The sequence below is a fragment of the Loxodonta africana genome, chromosome 10 (genome assembly GCF_030014295.1).
Source record: "Loxodonta africana isolate mLoxAfr1 chromosome 10, mLoxAfr1.hap2, whole genome shotgun sequence".
NCBI lineage: Eukaryota > Metazoa > Chordata > Mammalia > Proboscidea > Elephantidae > Loxodonta > Loxodonta africana.
The window spans coordinates 15,593,648-15,612,355 of NC_087351.1; the positions used below are offsets into that span (position 1 = coordinate 15,593,648).

The following is an 18,708-nucleotide window of genomic DNA, read 5'->3' on the forward strand; positions in this document are numbered from 1 at the left end:
TCAGTGTGAGTTTTCCCTCCAGGAGACAGTTGGCGATGTCTGGAGACATTTTTGGTTGTTACAACTACAGGGGGTTCTACTGGCATCTAGTGGGTACAGGTGAGGATGCTGCTAAACATCCCACAATGCATAGGGCAGCCCCCACAACAAAGAATTCTCTGGCCCAAAATGTAAATGCACCACTGTTAAGAAATCCTGGTCTAGATTAGTTTATCATAGATGACAGAATTAAAAAAAAGGCCAAGATGACCTACCTCCCATTTTATCTGATTCATTCACATATTCTTCCCCTTAAACACCCTCTGGTCAGTTGCCAGGGTTTCTCAGACCTCAGTATTATTTATAACACCTCCTTCTTCTTTCCAAACTAAAGTCATGCCGTCCAGTTTTATCATCTCTGACCTTTCATCTTCACTCCTGTGCCCAGTATCCAATCTTGGCTTTCCCCGTCTTCCGTTTTTCCTCATTTTAATCCATGCTACACATCGCTGCAGGTTAATTTTTCTCAAATACAACTCTGAAGTCCCCTGTTTGTCCAGAACATTCAGTGGCTTCCCAAGAGCTACTAAATAAAGCCCAGACACCTTGGTTGGGCATTTAGGATCTCCATGATCTAGCGATAGCCATCCTCTCTGCCTAGGCACCCGTCTTTCAATCCTGCTTCACCCAAAACAGACTAATCAGAGTAGTACCAAAGTAGTTCTCTGCTGGCTTCCTCTACCTCTGGGACAAGCTACTGAAGTAACTACCATCATCTTTGCTATCCCCTTTTCCTACAAGGCTCACTCAGCACATAACTATATCCTACCTGTCCATGAGGGTCCAGCATAAACCCCACGTTCACTCTGAAGACTTTGCTGCTACCTCTGAAGTAATCTCCCAGGTGGACGAATCCTCAGAGACCTTTATCAGTAGGATTCTCATGACACCTAGCATTTTCTAGCGTATAATCGTCCATGAGTATCTTATGTTTCCTACCAGATTACAGCCCCTTAAGCAGTGCCTATGGTTTACATGTCTCTGTATCCTCCATAGGCCTAAATTATTATTTTTTTAATTGTGCTTTAGGTGAAAGTTTACAGCTCAAGTTAATTTCTCATATAAAAACTTATACACATACTGTTTTGTGACATTACTTGCAATTCCCACAATGTGACAGCACATTCCCCCTTTCTACCCCAGGTTCCCTGTGTCCATTCAAGCAGTTCCTGTCCCTTCCTGCTTTCTCCTCCTGCCTCCAGACAGTAGCCGCCCATTTGGTCTCATGTATCTGATTGAACTAAGAAGCACACTCCTCACGAGTATTATTTTCTGTTTTATACTCCTGTCTGATCTACCATGGCCCTAAATTCTATCCTTCCCATGTTGTGAATGCTTAAAACACATTTGCTGAATAGATGAACGAAGTGATGTCTTGCTCTTCAAATATGAAGATGATACAACTGACTCAACATTAACTGAGGCAGAAGAAAGGTTCAAAAGATCTGGACAGGCTGGAATGATGTATTGAAATGAACGAGAGCACATTTAACAGAGATAGATATGAAGTCCTGTAATTAAAGCCCTCATTGTAGACGGGCAGGGAGACATGGCGAAAACAGTGAAAAGGCCAGTGGGTATTAGTTGACGATAAGTCCAGTATGAGTCAACAGAGTCACATGGCTGCTAATAGTTCATTTTTAGCCTACATTAGGAGAAATATGGTGTCTGAATTAAGGGAGGTCAGAGCCCCTTCCCATTTAGTCAGAACACTGTAGAATTCTGGTATCACATTTAAAGATGGGCATTGACAAAGTAGTGTGTCTGTTGTTGTTGTGTGCCATCGAGTCCATTTCCACTCATAGTGACCCTATAGGACAGAACAGAACTTCCCCATAGGGTTTCCAAGAGTGGCTGGTAGATTCCAACTGCCAAACTTTTGGTTAGCAGCTGAGCTCTTAACCACTTCACCAGTAACGTATGTCTAGAGAAGGTTAAATAGGAGGGTCAAGGATTTGGAAGCCATATTCTGAGGAATGGCTTAAGTAATTGGAACGTTTAAACCAGAAAAGAGGACACTTAAAGTGGCATGACAACTGCCTCCTAATATTTATTTGAAGATAGTTGAGAAAAGGAGGGAGAGTTAGACTTTTTATTTTTACTACTCTAGAAGGCAGAACTGGGACCAGTGAGTGTTTCTGGGAAACAGATTCTGATTCAAGTTTCAAAAATTTGCTAACAATTATAGGAGCGTGTGTTGATACTGAAATTACCCAGCAAAGGCTAAATGTTCATCTCGAAGTAATACTGCAGGAGCAACCACTGCTGGGGGAGGGGCTTGGTCAATGAGCCTGGGGTCGTTCATGATTTTGTGACTAACAAGCAGACCAGAAGTCAGTGGTAAAACTCATGTGGGTACTTCCAAATCTGTCCATAAAAGACTGACTGCCTCGTGAATTGCGCTCTCACCTTAAACAACTAGAAAACCAGACGAAACATGTAAACAGTGGTTTTCAGACACTGGACAGCAAGAAGTCGAGGACTATGATCCCTGAGAGAAGGGAAAGCTTTCGGGTACCCCAGCTTACTGTGTTGAGGCAATTTCCAGACCACAGCATAGGGAGGGGGGAACCTAAACAGAGCCCAAAGGTCTCACTGAGTTGAGGAGACCAAGTTGGGTAGGCCAAGATGGCTAGAAATTGTGGGGCAGAGGACCAATGGGGAGAGAGCTATGCACTCAGAGAAAGAAAGATTTCTGAAGCTCTGCAGAGGAATCCACTCAAGTCTTTAGGTGAACACTAATATGTGCATGGGTAGGAGGAAACTACCGAAGGCCAGGGAAACAGTCACCAAAAATGGGTAGGAAGGGTCATTTCTGGAACTCACAGAGCTGGGAACAGTTCTTATTCTCACCAGTCAGAGTGGTGAGACCTTCTAACACACAGGCCATCATGTAGAATTCTCCAAAGGGAGAATTAGTAGTGTGGCTAAATTAGCCCTAGACTAAAGGCTGCCCTGGATCTGCCCTAGCAAAACTTAAAATCAGGCCTAGAGAGGACCAAATAGAATCTAAGTGTCTTAACTATATCCCAGAACAAAGCCCAACAGTATTTACCAGAATATAAGAAAACTCAGCACTCAACCATGTAAAATTCATAATGTCTAACAACCAATCAAAAATTGACTCATAACCAATATCAACTGATAGAAATAGACCCGGAAATGTTAGAGATAGTAGAAATAGTAGACAGAGACCTTAAAACAATTATTATAACTCTTTTAAAGGATGTAAAGGAAACAAGAACCATGATGAGGAGAGAAATGAAGACACAAAAAAGATTTGTACAGATGAAAAAACAAATATCAATGAAAAACACACTGGATGGGATTAATAGCAGATTCGATACTGCAGAAGAAAAGATCAATGAGCTATCTAAAATAAAGCAGAAAAAAATACCAAAGTTTCAGACTCTTTGAAAGAAAGCAGGTGTTTGGCATAAGCAACACTGTTTCTACGCACACTTTAGGTATATCAGGAAGGGAATTCAAGTTTCTAGATGGCAGCTAAGGGCCAACCTTGCAAGCAGGCGTTCCTAAGGATAGCGGTCTCAGGACTGTTATGTTAACTCTTTTCTGCATGACGACCATCTCAATAAATGCAAAAAAAGTATTTGATATAATTTAACAACATTGGTGATAAAAGCTCTCGGCAAACTAAGAATAAATGGGAATCTTTTCAACCTGATAAAGCTGTTTTAATTCACAGACAACATGACTGTCTATGCAGAAAGTCCAAAAGAATCTACTGAAAAGCTATGAGAGCTAAGAACGGCTGCAGGATACAAGGTCAACATACGAAAATCAATTCCAGTTCTAAATGCTAGAAGTGAATGACTGGAAATTGAAATTAAAAACACAGTTCAACTTACAACAGCATTAATAAACATGACATACTTAGGAGTAAATTCAACAAAATATGTGTAAGAGCTATATACCCAACACTGCAAAACAGTACTGAGAATTTTAAAAAGAAATAAATGGAGAGATAAACTGTGTTCCAAGATGGGAAGCCTCGATATTGTTACCAGTTCTCACCAGATACAATGCAAAGTCAGTCAAAATTTCAGCAGCCTTTTTTATAGAAATTGATAAGCTAATTCTAAAATGTTTAAGGGAGTAAAAGTAAAATAGCCAATACAATTTTGAAAAAGAAGAACAAAACTGGAGGATTTTAAGCTACTTGATTTTTTTTTCCTGTGTATTAAGTAAAATTTTAATCATTTTAAAATGAAAGACAGAAGAGTGAAATTTGAACAGCCCTGGTGACAGGCATTGGTTTATTTTCTTTTTAAAAAAATTCTATTGTGCTTTAGATGAAAGTTTACAGTGCAAATTAATTTCTCATTCAAGAATTTATATACAAATTGTTTTGTGACATTGGTTAAGCTACTTACTCTAAAACTTACTGTAAAGCTATTATTAGTCAAGACAGTTAGTTATTTGGACAGACATATAGATCAGTGGATGAGAAAAGAGAGTCTAGAAATACATCCACATGTATATGGTGAACTGATGTGCAATAAGGTGCCAAGGTAATCCACTGGGAAAGGATAGTCTTTCCAACAAATAGAACTGGAACAACTGTGTATCCAGATGTAAAAAAGTGAACACCTCGAAGGCTTCTGATGAGCAGGAGCTCTTCTGATTTTTGTATATGTGGATGACATCATTCTTACTACAGTGTTGACATGTATGTGAACCTGTATATGTGTACATACTGTTTTATTTAGTTTATATTTTATAAAATGTGAATCTATATATAGAAACCTTTCCTAAACATGTTTTAAGGTTTTGCTGGTTCCTACGATTAAATGCCTCAAGTGGTTATACTGGGAAAGAAAGAGGCAGCAGAACATATAAAAACATGTTGGCACACAGATCAGCTTTATGATTTTGTTTAAACCAAAGAGGTAAAAACCACATTAAAAAATTTCTTTCCCTTTAAAAAAATTTAGAAATAAAGAGTACAGGTTACAGATTTATGAACAGTTTTAGTTAAATGCAACATTGTAAAAGTGCTTAGGAAGCACTGCCCGAGGCTACATTAGCCAGCAGGTATCAGCTCTGGCTATTCTTATTTTCGTAGGTAGAAAAAGAGAATAAGGGGAACAAACAAAATAGTGTTTTTTTTTTTTTTTTTTTTTTAACCCCCAGGAAGATATTCAGATTTGGATTCTCTCTCCCTTACTTTCTCTAATAAGAAGCTTGTAATTCAGAGAGAGCTGAGGTAATGGACTTCAACCTGCACACAGGCCAGGGCCTTAGTGGGAAGCAGGTGCTCCACTGTTAATACACAGTTTGGGAAATCTGACTGCTGAATTGGGAAAAGTTTCCTACAATCTATACCTTGACATGGCTTCCTTCTTTGTCTGAGACAAGAGCCACACAGGTGATTTCATGATGTCTGCAGTACTCTTGCAACTCCTCCTGGGACTGAAACAAACAAACACAGTGTAAACAACAGACACCGACCTGCTGGAGCAGCTTCAAGTAATTAAGGAGCAGGAAAATACTGTTTTCGACTGTATTCTCAAAACGGATTACGAAACATGCTGGCTCCAGGAGATATAAATATTAAGCAAGAAAAAAATAGAATTTAAAGGTGGAATAAGAACTCCCTTGCTTTCCTTACTTTCACTATTGCTCTAAGGGGCCGTGGACAATCACTGTGGTTGGGAAATACAGGTTTTCAAAAGCTTCCAATCTTAATGGAAATTGCCAGTCTCCCCCACCCCACCCACCCGCACACACACGTGCATGCACACACACACGCACGCACACACACACGGAGGAAAAGACAGACAGTGGAAAATGAAAAGCAGCACTGAAGCATAAAGCAAACAAGCATAAGGCAGAGAAGCCTGCAGGGGACGATGCTGTGCAGACTGAAGTCACCAGTCACTGGCCTTACACGTTACTGCAAGACAGAATACCATTCTAACAAGTTATGAAAAAACTGCAGAGGGTGCTGGTCTGTCAACGGAATGAAAACTGCTGCTCAGCACGCCTCTGACACTGACTGATAGGCAGCGTGTGTAAAAATGGACAGCAGCAGCTTCCAGGTCTCAGCCGGTGAATGTGAAGGGGCCAGGAGCAGGGTGGTGGTTTCTGTTTCCCTGGCCATCTCTTCATATTGTGGGCGCCTTCAGGGTAGGTGAGTATGTGTACATATGTGTGTACACCTGGGAATGCAGCCCCTTCTGTGGCCCTCCTGTGGCAGCATGGAGGTTAGTTACCTAAAGGCCTCCCACTCTAAAGGGCAGGTGGGCATTCAGGGATGCCACTATCCTCGCCTCCACGTCCAGTGCAGGTGTCAGGCTTGCGTACTGTGGGGAGCCCGGGGATACGAAGCCACACGCATACTAACCACAGAATGCCTTCAGAAAGTATAGTAAGCTGGATAATGGGCCTGCAAATATGTTCATGCATTAACCCCTCCTGGGATCTATGAATGTTGTTGTTGTTAGGTGCCATCGAGTCAGTTCTGACTCATAACGACCCTATGTACAACAGAATGAAACACTGCCCGGTCCTGTGCCATCCTCACAATCATTCTTATGCTTGAGCACACTGTTGTAGCCCCTGTGTCCTGTGAATGTTACCTTACATAAACTTTGCAGACATGATTAAGTTAAAGATTTTGAGATGGAAAGATTATCCTGGATTGTCTGAGTGGATCAAACGTAATCACAAAGGTCCTTGTGAGAGAGAGGCAGGAGATTCAGAGTCAGTGAAGATATAAAGATGGTAGCAGAGGTCAGAGAGTAGAGAAGATGCTACACCACTGGCTTTGAAGAGAGAGGGTGGGCCATGAGCCAAGGAATGCAGGTGGCCTCTGGAAGGTGGAAAAGGCAGGGAAACAGGTTTTCCCCCAGGTCCTGCAACAGGAACCAGCCCTTCCATCACCTAGATTTTAGCCTGGTGAAACTGATTTTGGACTTCTGACCTCTAGAACCATACGATAACAAAGTTGTGTTGTTCTAAGCCACTAAGTTTGTGGTAATTTGTGCCTGCGGCAACACGAAACTAATACAGAAAGCAACTATAACCACAGAGATAAATATCGTATGATAGAATCTAAAGGTGTAGAAGATGATTTGCCATTAAAGCCATACTATTTGTACTCGCAGGTACTTTTGTCTCATTACCTGTGAACAGTCATACATGATTTCTGCTGTGATTCCTGCGGCCCATAGTTTCTGGGTTAGGTTGATGGCCCTGGACATTGACATCTGGCCAATACTCACAACCAGGAGGTCACAAGAGCTTATTGTAACCTGGATCAGAAACAGAGTGGTTATATTTGGAAGAGTGAGGCTGTGGGCATGTATGTGGGACCAGCACCGGGGTGGAGGCAGGACTCATGTGAATGCCTGGAATCGCGTACAGCAATGTGATGTGCAGAACTGTATCAAAATGACACAGAAGAAGAAAAATGACACAGTTAAAAAACTTCTATATGATGGGGGAACGAATTGCCTAAAGTCGCCCTGCTGGAAAGCAGAAAATAAGGACTGATGCGAGGACTAACACCAGGTCTTAGGCTTGTCTATTATGTTAAAAGAAATTTCTAAAACCCTCAGCCTATAGCTGCCGCATCTGAGCCTCCTGTGAATTACAAAAGGCAAATAAAAATTTTAGAAATGAAAGACATCCCAAAGAATGCTGGAGAGCAAAGCCAAAACTCACAGGTTCTTCCATGTTGAGGACCGCAGCAGATATCCTGTCTATAGCTATGCTGACCCCAATGGCAGTGGGCACTGGCCCGAGAGCCTGTGGTCCTCTAAACCGGGGAATCTGCAGAGAGAGACAGACACACGGCCCTGATTATGAAATGAAGAAACTGTTGATCAGGGGGAAAACAATGATTAAAGGACAAGCACTCTGTCAGCAACATACCATCAAAGGGTTTAACAAAAAGAACAGTGTGTGCATGTGTGTAGAGAGAAAGAGAGAAAAGCCAGCATGCATGCAAATGTAGCAGATATTAACAAACGCTACATATAGAGCTGTCCTGTCCAATAAGGCAGCCACATGTGGCTGCTGAGCAGCAGAAACGTGGCTGATCCAAATTCACATGTGCTGTGCACGTAAAATACACAGCAACCGCAAAGGCTTGGTATAAAAAACTAACATTTAATAGCTCATTAATAATTTAAAACATTTTGATTGCATGTTGAAATGATATTTTGGATATTAGGCTAAATAAAATATATTATTAAAATTAATTCCACCTGTTTATTTTTATTTTTTAAATGTTACTAGAAAACTAAAAACTACATATGTAGGTTTTGGTTATGCAATAGCATGGAGTAGACACACTTCTCCCTATTCCTCCCACTGAGTACAGCTAAAATTCCTGGCCATTATACATGAAACAAATAGGTGGAGAGAAGAAGGCAAACCAGGTAGGGCCCTTGGGACCTGAGGAACAACACGTGTTGAGTTCCTTGGGCTTTTTTTTTGTCTTGTATATCCTGACTGGATGCTGGAGAAGTCAACAACCCAGAAATGCCATTGCGTACTGACAAAAAATGCCCCAAGAAAAGCCTGCTTTTTCCAGCTAAAGGACCGGGAAAGGGGCAACCCAGCAAGACAAAACTTATACACAGTAACTGTACTGCTCCAGCCAAATATCACAGAATAAAACCTAGGCCCACCTCCACCAGCAAAGGCTGAGTGGGGAGCCTAGTCTACTCTTTGCCAGATGTAATGAAGCCTGCCTCCCCGCTCTCCACCCCCCACTCTGTAGTGTCAGTGGAGGCAGTAATGGAAAGCCCTTCCCCCTACTGTCAGTGGATGTCTTGTGGGGAGCCCAAATCCCCAGCCCTACCCAGCAGTAACAAGGTACCCCTCCCCCCACAAGGAGTGTCAATGGAGGTAAATGGGGAACCTGTACGTTCACTCCCACCTGGTAGTATTGAGGCAGTGCCCTCCCCCTTCCTCCACTGGCATGGTATCAGAGGAGGTGTCAGAAAATTTAAATAAGATCAACAGTATCACAACACAATACGCAATATGTCCAAGATACAGTTGAAAATTATACATCAAACCAAGAGCCAGTAAGATCTCAAACTGAATGAGGAAAGATAACCAACAGACACCAATACCAAGACGACACAGATGCTGGAATAATCTGACAAGAATTTTAAAGTAGGCATCACAGCAATACTTCAACAAGCATTTACAGACACATCTGAAACCAGTGAAACAACAGAAAGTCTCAGCAAAGAAAAAGAAGATAAAAAGCTCACTGGATGGGCTCAACAGCAGGATGGAGATGAGAGGAAAGGATCAGTGAAAGTGAAGATGAAACAATCTGAACAACAGAGAGAAAACAGACTGAAAAACAAAATGACTGGAACCTCGGGACATGTGGGACTGTAACCAAAGATCTAACATTTGTGTCATCAGAGTCCTAGGAGGAGAAGAGAGAATATTCGAAGAAATAACAGCTAAGACTTACTGGACTGGTAGACACCAGATGAAACTCTGAGATTATTGCCCTGGGATACCCTTTAAACTTGGAACTCAAATCACTCCCAGAGGTTACCTTTCAGCCAAATGACAGTCACAAAATAAATAATATCACCCATGAGTACTGTGCTCCTCTAAATAATCATCTAAATGAAAGCAAATGGGAAACATTTACCCTAGACCAAAGGTAAGAAGGCAACAGGGGATGGGCTACATTAATGGAAACAGAACAGCCAGAATGGGAATAATGAGAATGCTGATACATTGTGAAAAATGTAACCAATGTCACTGAACAATGTATATAAAAATTGTCAAAGGAGAACCTAATTTGCTGTGTAAACTTTCACCATAAACACAACATTTATTTAAAAAAAAAAGAATGGCTGAAAAATTCTCCAATATTAAAAAAATATATACAGTAAGAAAGAATGGCTGAAAAATTCTCCAACTTGGTAAAAGACATACATCTAGAGATTCAAGAAGCTGAGCAAACCCAAAACAGGATAAATGCAAAGAAATCCATGTGAAGACACATTGTAATTAAACCAGAAAGCCAAAGACAGAGAAAAAAACCTTGAAAGTGTGAAGAGAGAAATGACACCTTTCTAAAGAGGAAAAACAATCCGAATGACAGTTGATGTCTCCTCAGAAGCCATGGAGACCAGAAGAAAGTGGCACAACATATTTCAAGTGCAGAAAGAAAAGAACTGTCTAATATCCAGCAAAATTCTTCAGGAATGAAAGGTAAATAAAAACATTCTCAGACAAAGGAATACTAAGAGAACGTGTTACAAGCAGACCCACCCTGTAATAATGCATAAGGAAGTTTCGGAAATAGAAATGAAATAAAAGGAAGGACAATGGAAAGAACAAATTTATGAATAAACACAATAGACTTTTCTTCTCCTCTTAAGTTTTCTAAATTATGTTTAATAGTTGAAGCAAAAAGTATACCATTGTCTGATGTGACTCTCAACGTATGGAGAGGAAATACTTAAGGCAATTGTAAGGCGAGGTAAAACTTCTATACTTCCTTTGAACTGGTAAAGCTGGTAGATCTTTGTGATGACGGAATAGCTCTGTGTCTCGATTGTGATGGTGGTTACTGGAATTTACTTATGATCGAATGACATAGACCTATACGCACACTTTGTACCAAGGTCAATATCCTGGTTTTCATATTTTCCTGCAGTTATGCAAGATCTAACCATTGGGAGAAAATGGATGAGGGTAAACAGGATTTTCTGTACTGTCTTTTCAACTTCCTATAAATCTATAGTTATTTAAAAAGTTTAAAAAAATGACAAATGTGCACATCATGTTTCAATTTCTAGATGAAAGATCCACAGGTGTTCAATTATACTACTGATTTGATTTTTCTATAGATGTGAAAATTTTCAAAGTAACAAGTTGAAAAGGAAACGAAATTAAGCAGAACAAAATAAAGCGCAGGGCCTCACCAGCAGGTCATATCTGCCTCCGGCTGCGAGGATTTCAGGCACAGCCCTTTGCCTTCGTCTGATGAACGCCACGAACTGAAAGATGATTCCATTGTGCTGCTGAACCTTGTAAACCAAGCCCAAGTTGATTAAGACCTGGAAAGGGAAAGCCACACAAATGTGTCAAGGGCTGGAGATGCAGGATGTGGAAGGCAACGCAGGAAACACTGCGTTCCGCCAATGGCATCAGAACATTCTGTCTAGCATAAACAAAACAGTAAAATTTGGCACACAATCTGTTTAACTTACAGCCTTCCAAGTAAGAGAAACTCTCCTCTTTTAAGAATAACCACCTCTCTGAGGCTAATGAATACAGTAAGAATAATGGTGCTTGCAAAGAAGTCCGGATTTAGGCCAAAATTATTACTACATATCCCGTTACCCCACGGCTGTTGAGTCGATTCGGACTCATAGTGATTCTCTACATAATACCAGATATCAAATGCTCCAAAATGTAGAAAGCACAGTTTTTCTGGAAACTAAAAGGCTTACTGGCAATAAGTAAGTAAAACCCACTTCCTCCGGGCACTATCACTAATGCTACAACTCTGTACTGCCAGAACCCAAGAGTCGACAAACCTGTAACTTTATGCCAAGTTTCTTCAACAGTCCAACCACCTCTTCTAGATCTTTTAAACCATATTTCACTAATTGGGCAACACCTGTTTTCTGCTTTGTTAAAGAATTTATTGTTGGTGTTAGATCTTGCAAATCTCCCTTCTGCTCAATAAATTTGTAGAGTCGACATAGCTGGAAAGCAAAGAGGCAGAGTTAGCTCCAAGTACCCAGCAGGGGAAGACCCACTCTGCATCCCCACGGGCGGACGTGTACAGCTTTTACATCTCCACAAGGGGGCATTTTGTGGTCAAAGGTAATCTTAGCCTTTGCCACAATCCCGATGAAGGATTATCCTTTTCCAGCAACTGTCAAGTAGCTTTCAGAAGTGCCTTAGACACGTGTTCACAGGTAATTCTTACGCGCACACTTGCAGTTAATGCTGACCTCTGGGGAGCAGACCCTGGCACCAGGACAGCCTCCATTATATATGTCCAAGCCAGAATTCCTCCTCTTCACCTTTCTCAATCTCAGGAATGTCCATTACTACAGGCATTTCCATTAGTAAATGCAAGGACAGGAAGGCCAAGTCTGACTCATTCTATTACTACACCTAATTAGTCAGGAATGCCCTCTCTTCCTTTTGTCTGCATCGTCCTATCTGCAGACCTGGGATGCGCCTCTGGTGTCCTCTCCTGCAGGCAGCTCCTGACCTATCTTTCTCCCTGGCTCAAGTCTTGATCCCAGATCCCAGCTCTCACCAGCTGTCCCTGTCATCCTGTCTGGAAGAGGGCAGGGCTAGAGATTACCTGACTGTGGGCCAGGCACATTCCCTGGCACTAATCAAATACACAACTTATAATTACTCTTCACATCATACAATTGACAGTGAGAAGAGATTTGGCAAGAAGCCAAGAAGCTGACATTTAGCCGCTGATGCGGCTGTATCACATGCCACTGTATAACGTTGGTGAGACTTTTCAGAAATAGGACATTAGTTTGAAGAACCTTTCGGGCTTGAGCCTTCAGGTAGGGAATCACTGAATTAGACAAACCTCTTGAATTAAAATTGTATGATTTATAATTTCAAGCTTTCCTTGTACCTGAGTAGATGGTTTATGCTGTTCATAAACAGGACTATTTCTGCACATAGCTGCGTGTTGTGTACCCGTCTAGCGTATCTAGAGAATCATGTACACACAGTTCTTCATAGTTGAATACCACGCCATCGGGCCACCTTGCAGATCTGCTCCAAGATTAAACATTTAAAGTTTAGCCTGGCTCAATTTTCACAACTCCTGGTGCGCTGTGTCTGGTTTACTTTCCCTACCTGCCAACAGTATGGGTGATTTCTTTAAACCGTGGTTGATGTGTGTGTGCGCTGTGAAAGTTGGTCTAAGGAGCCAATGGCAGATATAAACTGCATATATCCCCTTGGGGCTTTTTTAGCACCAATATGAACTGGTTATTGATTTGGTCTGTGGACCCCTCAACTTACTCCTCTTTATATCCCCAGCACTATGCCTGCCACCCTGCACGTGTCCAAAAGATTGAGTGACTGCCTCGCCTGTGTCCGATCTCATCTTCATCTATCCCATGTATGAATTTCACCATCACCACAGAATCACGTAACAGAGTGTCGGAACAGCCACTAGACTGGCTCTGGGAAAGTTAAGAAGAAAATTCCGTCTTATGTAAATATTCAGAAAGAGGTAAGAAATCTCTGTTGTCTTCCTCTATTCAGCTACTCTGTTAAGTGTGGGTTACTGTGCCAAAGATCTGGGATCGAGCTGCTGCTTGGAAAAAGAACACAACAAGCTTGTTTCCCCCATATGACTTTCCTCATTGCCAAGGGGCTCACATGTAAGATTTTAGGAGGAGAAAATGTGCCAGGGAAGCAAGAGCTTTAATTCAAGTCTGAGGAGCTAGAAGACCTGGAGGGATACCCAAGTGAATCTGCTGAGCTCTGTGCCTCACTCTAGTCCACAGAGTCGATTTCAGGAGAAGATGGCCAGTCCTATCTGCTCAGCGGGGGCTCTACAGAGCACAATCTTTAGAAGAGGTGTAAAAGGAAGTAGCTGGTGACTAAGAAAGAGCAGGGTGATTACAGCACATTAAGAAGAGCTGTGGAGAGGATATTCTTTGATCACAGTATTAGTTTCTCGCTTCTCCTAACTCTAGAGGTTGCCATGGTACCTATTAACACTCAAGGGAAAAACTGTGTCTGTGAGGTGGCAGGAAGTGCTGCTACTTTACTGCAGGAAGGATTTGGTGACATTTTCTGGTCTCACAAAACTACAGAGAAAGCTGTAATACACTGCTAGAAGGTACTTACACTATTAGAAGACAAAGACAGATTACAAAATTTAGCCTCCACTTCTCTCCTCGTCAGCTTTTCCGTCTAATGTAAAAGAAAAAGGTAGCAATCAGTGTCACCAAATTTGGCCTGTGTAAAATACAATTTCCAGACAAATTTTGACAGTTATATCCTTCATCTTGGACAAACTGCTCTAATCATAAACAATGAATTCTGTAATTAAAAAACTTACTTTGCAATTCACCAAAAAACTTCTTTCAATTCACCATAACTACAGTTGTTTCAAAATTGGAAAAACCCTGATATAAAAGAATTAAGCAGGAGGACATTGTACTTGTTGGATGGCGAGGCCATCCAGATTTGGACGGGCTTCATCAGGGCATTTCTGTTGGGCGGGAGGGAATGACTTTGATCAAAGCCAAATACTGACAGGCTCTGAGCACTTCATCACACGCTGGCAGATGGGGCTGTGGTGTGGGACAGGAACAGAATGAGCTGAAGCCCCTTGCACAATGCCTGGTGTTTCTGCCAGTCTTACTGCCACATTATGCTGTATCTGTCACTGCCCAAGCAGCAGCCGCACTCTGGGGGGAGGGAAGAGCCATTAGGAAAACAGTACAGTTAGGGCCTACCAGATGAAAGAAAAGCTCGTTAAGCCTTTGGCATATAAAAAATAACAAGCCATTACAGACTTCCACTATTAGCTCTGCCTTAATCACAGACTGTCTGGCACTGTTGGTTATTGAATCTCCTGAATGTCTCCCATTTTCTTAATTGTAAAAACAATATTTAACATAAATGGAAATTGGAAAAAGATAAACATTCACCTCTATCCCGGCACCATAACATAGTGGCTATTTAAAATTTTCAGTGTTACCTTTATGCTCTGTATTTGCATACGTAGTGTAAGGTATATTACTTTGATATTGCTAAATTAGGGAAGAGCAATGGGAGGTACCACTGCCTCAGTCCCACAGGAAGGAGATTATAAATGAGGTCCCAGTCGGGGTCTAAGCCATTTCAATCAACCAGAACCTATAAACGACTCTACTGATAAGCACAGGTAGGTTGAAAGAGTTAAGAGCAGGCATGAGTCTTCTATTCTCAGTATTAATACTCCCTCTCTTGGCCACTGTAAAGATAATAACATTACTTGTTGAGTTACTTCATGCAAAGAGCTTAGAACAATGCCCGGCACATAGATGTGCCCAATAAATGTTAGCTTTTGGCAAGTGTCAGGACCAATTGCTAAGTGAGTTTTTGCCTCAAGAAGTAGGTCATTGAAGAACTTACAAATCAAATAAGGTAATTCAATCCTTTTAAATCAGAAATCACTCTTTAAGAAAACACCCTGGAGGACAATAGTAGCATGGGGCTTAGAACAGAAAAAGAGCTCGGCAAACGTTTGTTAAATGGTGATATAATCAAAGCCAACTGGTTTTTTTACTTTAAAGCAATGAGGGAAGTAGTTCAACTTCCAACTCAAATTCAGATGTTCACTTTGAATTCTGCATAAACATGCCAACTCACTGAGTCAGGTATATTTCTGGGCCACTTTCAGAGCAACTCACCAGACGGATGAGAGCAGGTGAGAGTTGGACTGTGTGGTACAGTGGTTAGAATGTCCCTATGCTGAATTCTAGTTTTAAATATGCTTCTTAAACCAGCTACGAACTTATGGCTCATTCATGGCTTATCCACGTTCTGCATTTTAGTCCAATGTAGACAAAAGATTTCCTTTATTCTTAAGGCAGGCGGGGCAGGGGGAAGCAAACAAACCTGGACTTGACTCTAACAGTTTTATGGTTCTATCAGTACAAAAATAACCATGAATTATCATTATCCTTTGCTATCAAGTCAAAGTAATTAAATACTTACCACAACATCATACAGAATAATGTAGACTTGACTGAGTTTATCTTCTGGGATCCCACAGTGTAAGAGTATGGCTTTCAATAATGTGGTATGGTTCAAGTAAATGCTGTAATTTCTTTCCTAGGATACAGAAAAAAAAAAAATTATTTTCATTATAAAAGCGATATAGCTACATGAGTAAACCTGGACTCTTACCACCAACCTCACACAACGGAGGGATTGAATTTTAGCGTATTTCTTTCTAGTTTATTTTTTCATATGTGTTCTTTTTGCAAAATTGTAGTCAAAGAGTAAAATATAATTTAATACTTTATTATATGTGTCAAAAATGCTCTGACTGGCCTTCAGCTATATAAGAAAGCCTGAAGGAGTTCACACAGATTTCAAAGAGGGTGAGGATCTGGTTCAGTAGTAACTGACCGCCAAGCACAGGCTGGTGGAATAGAAGTTACTGCCACTTTTGTCCACACAAGTCAATTCCCACTTGTGTACAGTTGTGTATACAGACGAAGCAGTAGCTGTGTGCTGAGTGCCAAGCGGTGGGGTACACAGAGAGAGGGGACACATGGACTCCCTCCTGAAATTTCACATACTTTGATTTGGAGAAATCAAAGTGAAACATGGAGGACTCACATCAGGTGCTGAAAGCACTGACAAGAAAAGGTGACCGTCAACCAAGGAGGGCGCAGCCAGGCTTCCTGGGGGGAAGGGACTCACAACAATGGCTGCTCAAAGGGCTGTGTGGACAAAGCAGCACCGTGACTGTCGGCACAGCGGTGGCAGTGAACAGAGCCTGCTTGTGGGACAGGGAGGGGTGCCTGACTAGAGCGAACGGTTGTGCCAGAAGCAGTCCCCACTGGCGTAGGCAGTGTGCGAACGCTCGATGAAAAGTGAAGCCCAGGAGTAAAAAGACAAGGTTTTTTTTTTTTTATACAGCAGGTGGGAGTCACCGAGGGTTCTGGACAGAGCAGCAACGGGCTAAAAGCATCCTAGTAGGCATCTTAGCCTGATTTCTTGCATTTTGGAGGTATTGGTAGAGGAACGCCGTTCCCCCCACAAAGAGACAAAAACAAAACCAGCTCCTGTCAAAGGAGAGGTAAGAACCTGAGATTAACCTCAAAAGCAACATGGTCAAATTGTTTTCAGTGACTTCCGTAAAAGTGTGCCTGTCACTGGCACATGCTGAGAAGCCGTTCTGCAGCTACGGCTTTCCCCACCACGTCTGGTAGAAGAATGCAGCGGGGGCCTGAGAGTTTGAAGACGGGGAAGGAACCTGGAGCGCGGGAAACTCCTGGATGATTTCGTAAATAGTGTAGATGATCTCAGCAGTGGGCAGCGAGCTGCTGGTGGTGGACGTGACAATGTCAAATGCACACTCCAGCAGTTCTTTGGGGTGAAACCGGTCTAACTTGCGAGGTCTGAACACACGTTCTATACAGTACCTGCAGAGACAAAGCCAGGTTTCAAAGGTCATTGCTTACTGGAAGCAAATACATGTAAGAAACTGTTGGACAGAAGAAAAGAAACGAAGATTTTAAAAACAACGGATCAGTGGTACGATCGGCAGGGCTTCAAGATGGAACGGCCCCAGAACATTCTTGCCCTGTGATACTATATTCTCCGATTCACAGTTTTGCCACTATTAAACTACGAGGCATCATTATCTAAAAAAATATCTGAGAGAGATGAAATGACACAAAGACAACTGTGTCTTATGTGTTTGCTTTCTACCCACAGGGCTACCCAGACCTTAGGACCATGGCTATAAACTGTTCACTTGGGGCTGAGAACAAAAGCACATAAAGAGCTTTGAATTCATCCCAAGAAAGGAGATTTAAAGTAGGGTGCCTCGGTGACAACAATACCCCTCCGATTTCTGTTTGACTCCTGTGGTATTTAAATGTGCGGAAAACCTTTTCCCAATGCTAAGTGCCTGGAGGGCCTCGGTGCTCAGCCTTCCTGCTGGGTTTACTCTGCTTCTGTACAAACGGCTTTTGTTCACCTACCTGTGTGGGCAGTTTTCACAGAGAGACTGTCAGCCCTTTGTCGCTGCAATTAAATGTTAAAAAGGTCCATCTGTGATCAGGAACAGCCAGATGTTTTTTCAAGTAACCATTTGTGAGAATAATTAGTGATGTTGCTTGTGGAGATTTAGGAGGCATGGAATAGAGGGAACCCAGCTGTGACATTTCTTCTAAAGAGGAGGCTGACAGTCCTGGTCACCCGATAGAATGTGGCGCTCGGACCCGGCCTCTGAGGACACTCCAAGCTCAGTACTTGGGACCTAGGGTTCTTTACTTTGTAAGGCTCACAGGAGATACCACATCCTTCCTTGGCTTCTTGCCCACAGCCACTAAACGGAAGCCCCCATTATGTCTTACCGTTTTAAATTCAATATATTATTTCTGGCCACATATCTTGCAAAAGGAACCTGAAAGAGAAAGTTTTAAAGATCAATGTCAAGATGTGCTAATTACCACACTCCCTTAAAAAAAAAATAACAACTTCATTGAGACATAATTCACACACCGTAAAGTTCACCCTTTGAAAGTATACAAGCCAGGGTGTTTAGTGCACCCACGAGGCTGTGCACCCGTCACTGCTCACACTCCTTACAACGTTCCAAGTGCTTCAGTCAGGAGCAGATACACGTGACGCTCAAACACCAATATAACCATGGTAGTGTTTCTTAGGTTTTTAAATTTGAGAAAAACCTGCTTTTGAAATTGGAGCTGTATGAGGCGCCCTCCTTTCAAGCTCCTTTCTTCAAGTATTCTCTGCCAAATGTTTATTATGCAAATTAAAACCAGTGCAAATCAAATTAAAATCTTCAGTGACAATTTTTGAAAAGTGTCACTTATGACAACAGAATCAAAATGGGTATTATTTCTTATTGTGGATTTCCTGATTTTCCTAAAGATCTCTTAAGCAAAATTCCTAGTAAAT

The 18,708-nt window shown here is 41.8% G+C and overlaps 1 protein-coding gene across 10 annotated transcripts in view; it reads right to left on the reverse strand.

The window, feature by feature from the left end:
• The window catches only part of EIF2AK4 (eukaryotic translation initiation factor 2 alpha kinase 4), a 105,998-nt gene that overhangs the window by 10,196 nt on the left and 77,094 nt on the right, over positions 1-18,708 (reverse strand). For 9 of the 10 annotated variants that reach the window (XR_010323114.1, XM_064292202.1, XM_064292205.1 and 6 more), the window contains 9 exons: positions 18,144-18,193; positions 17,036-17,204; positions 15,766-15,882; positions 13,906-13,971; positions 11,595-11,765; positions 10,977-11,111; positions 7,729-7,836; positions 7,188-7,316; positions 5,386-5,472 (listed from right to left, as the gene is read on the reverse strand). Coding sequence is in view for 9 of the 10 variants with exons in the window: in XM_064292202.1 (XP_064148272.1) it covers positions 5,386-5,472; positions 7,188-7,316; positions 7,729-7,836; positions 10,977-11,111; positions 11,595-11,765; positions 13,906-13,971; positions 15,766-15,882; positions 17,036-17,204; positions 18,144-18,193 (1,032 nt within the window). In the remaining variant the exon portion in view is untranslated. The remainder of the gene's footprint in view (positions 1-5,385; positions 5,473-7,187; positions 7,317-7,728; positions 7,837-10,976; positions 11,112-11,594; positions 11,766-13,905; positions 13,972-15,765; positions 15,883-17,035; positions 17,205-18,143; positions 18,194-18,708) is intronic. The other variant, XM_064292204.1, reaches the window with a different exon arrangement.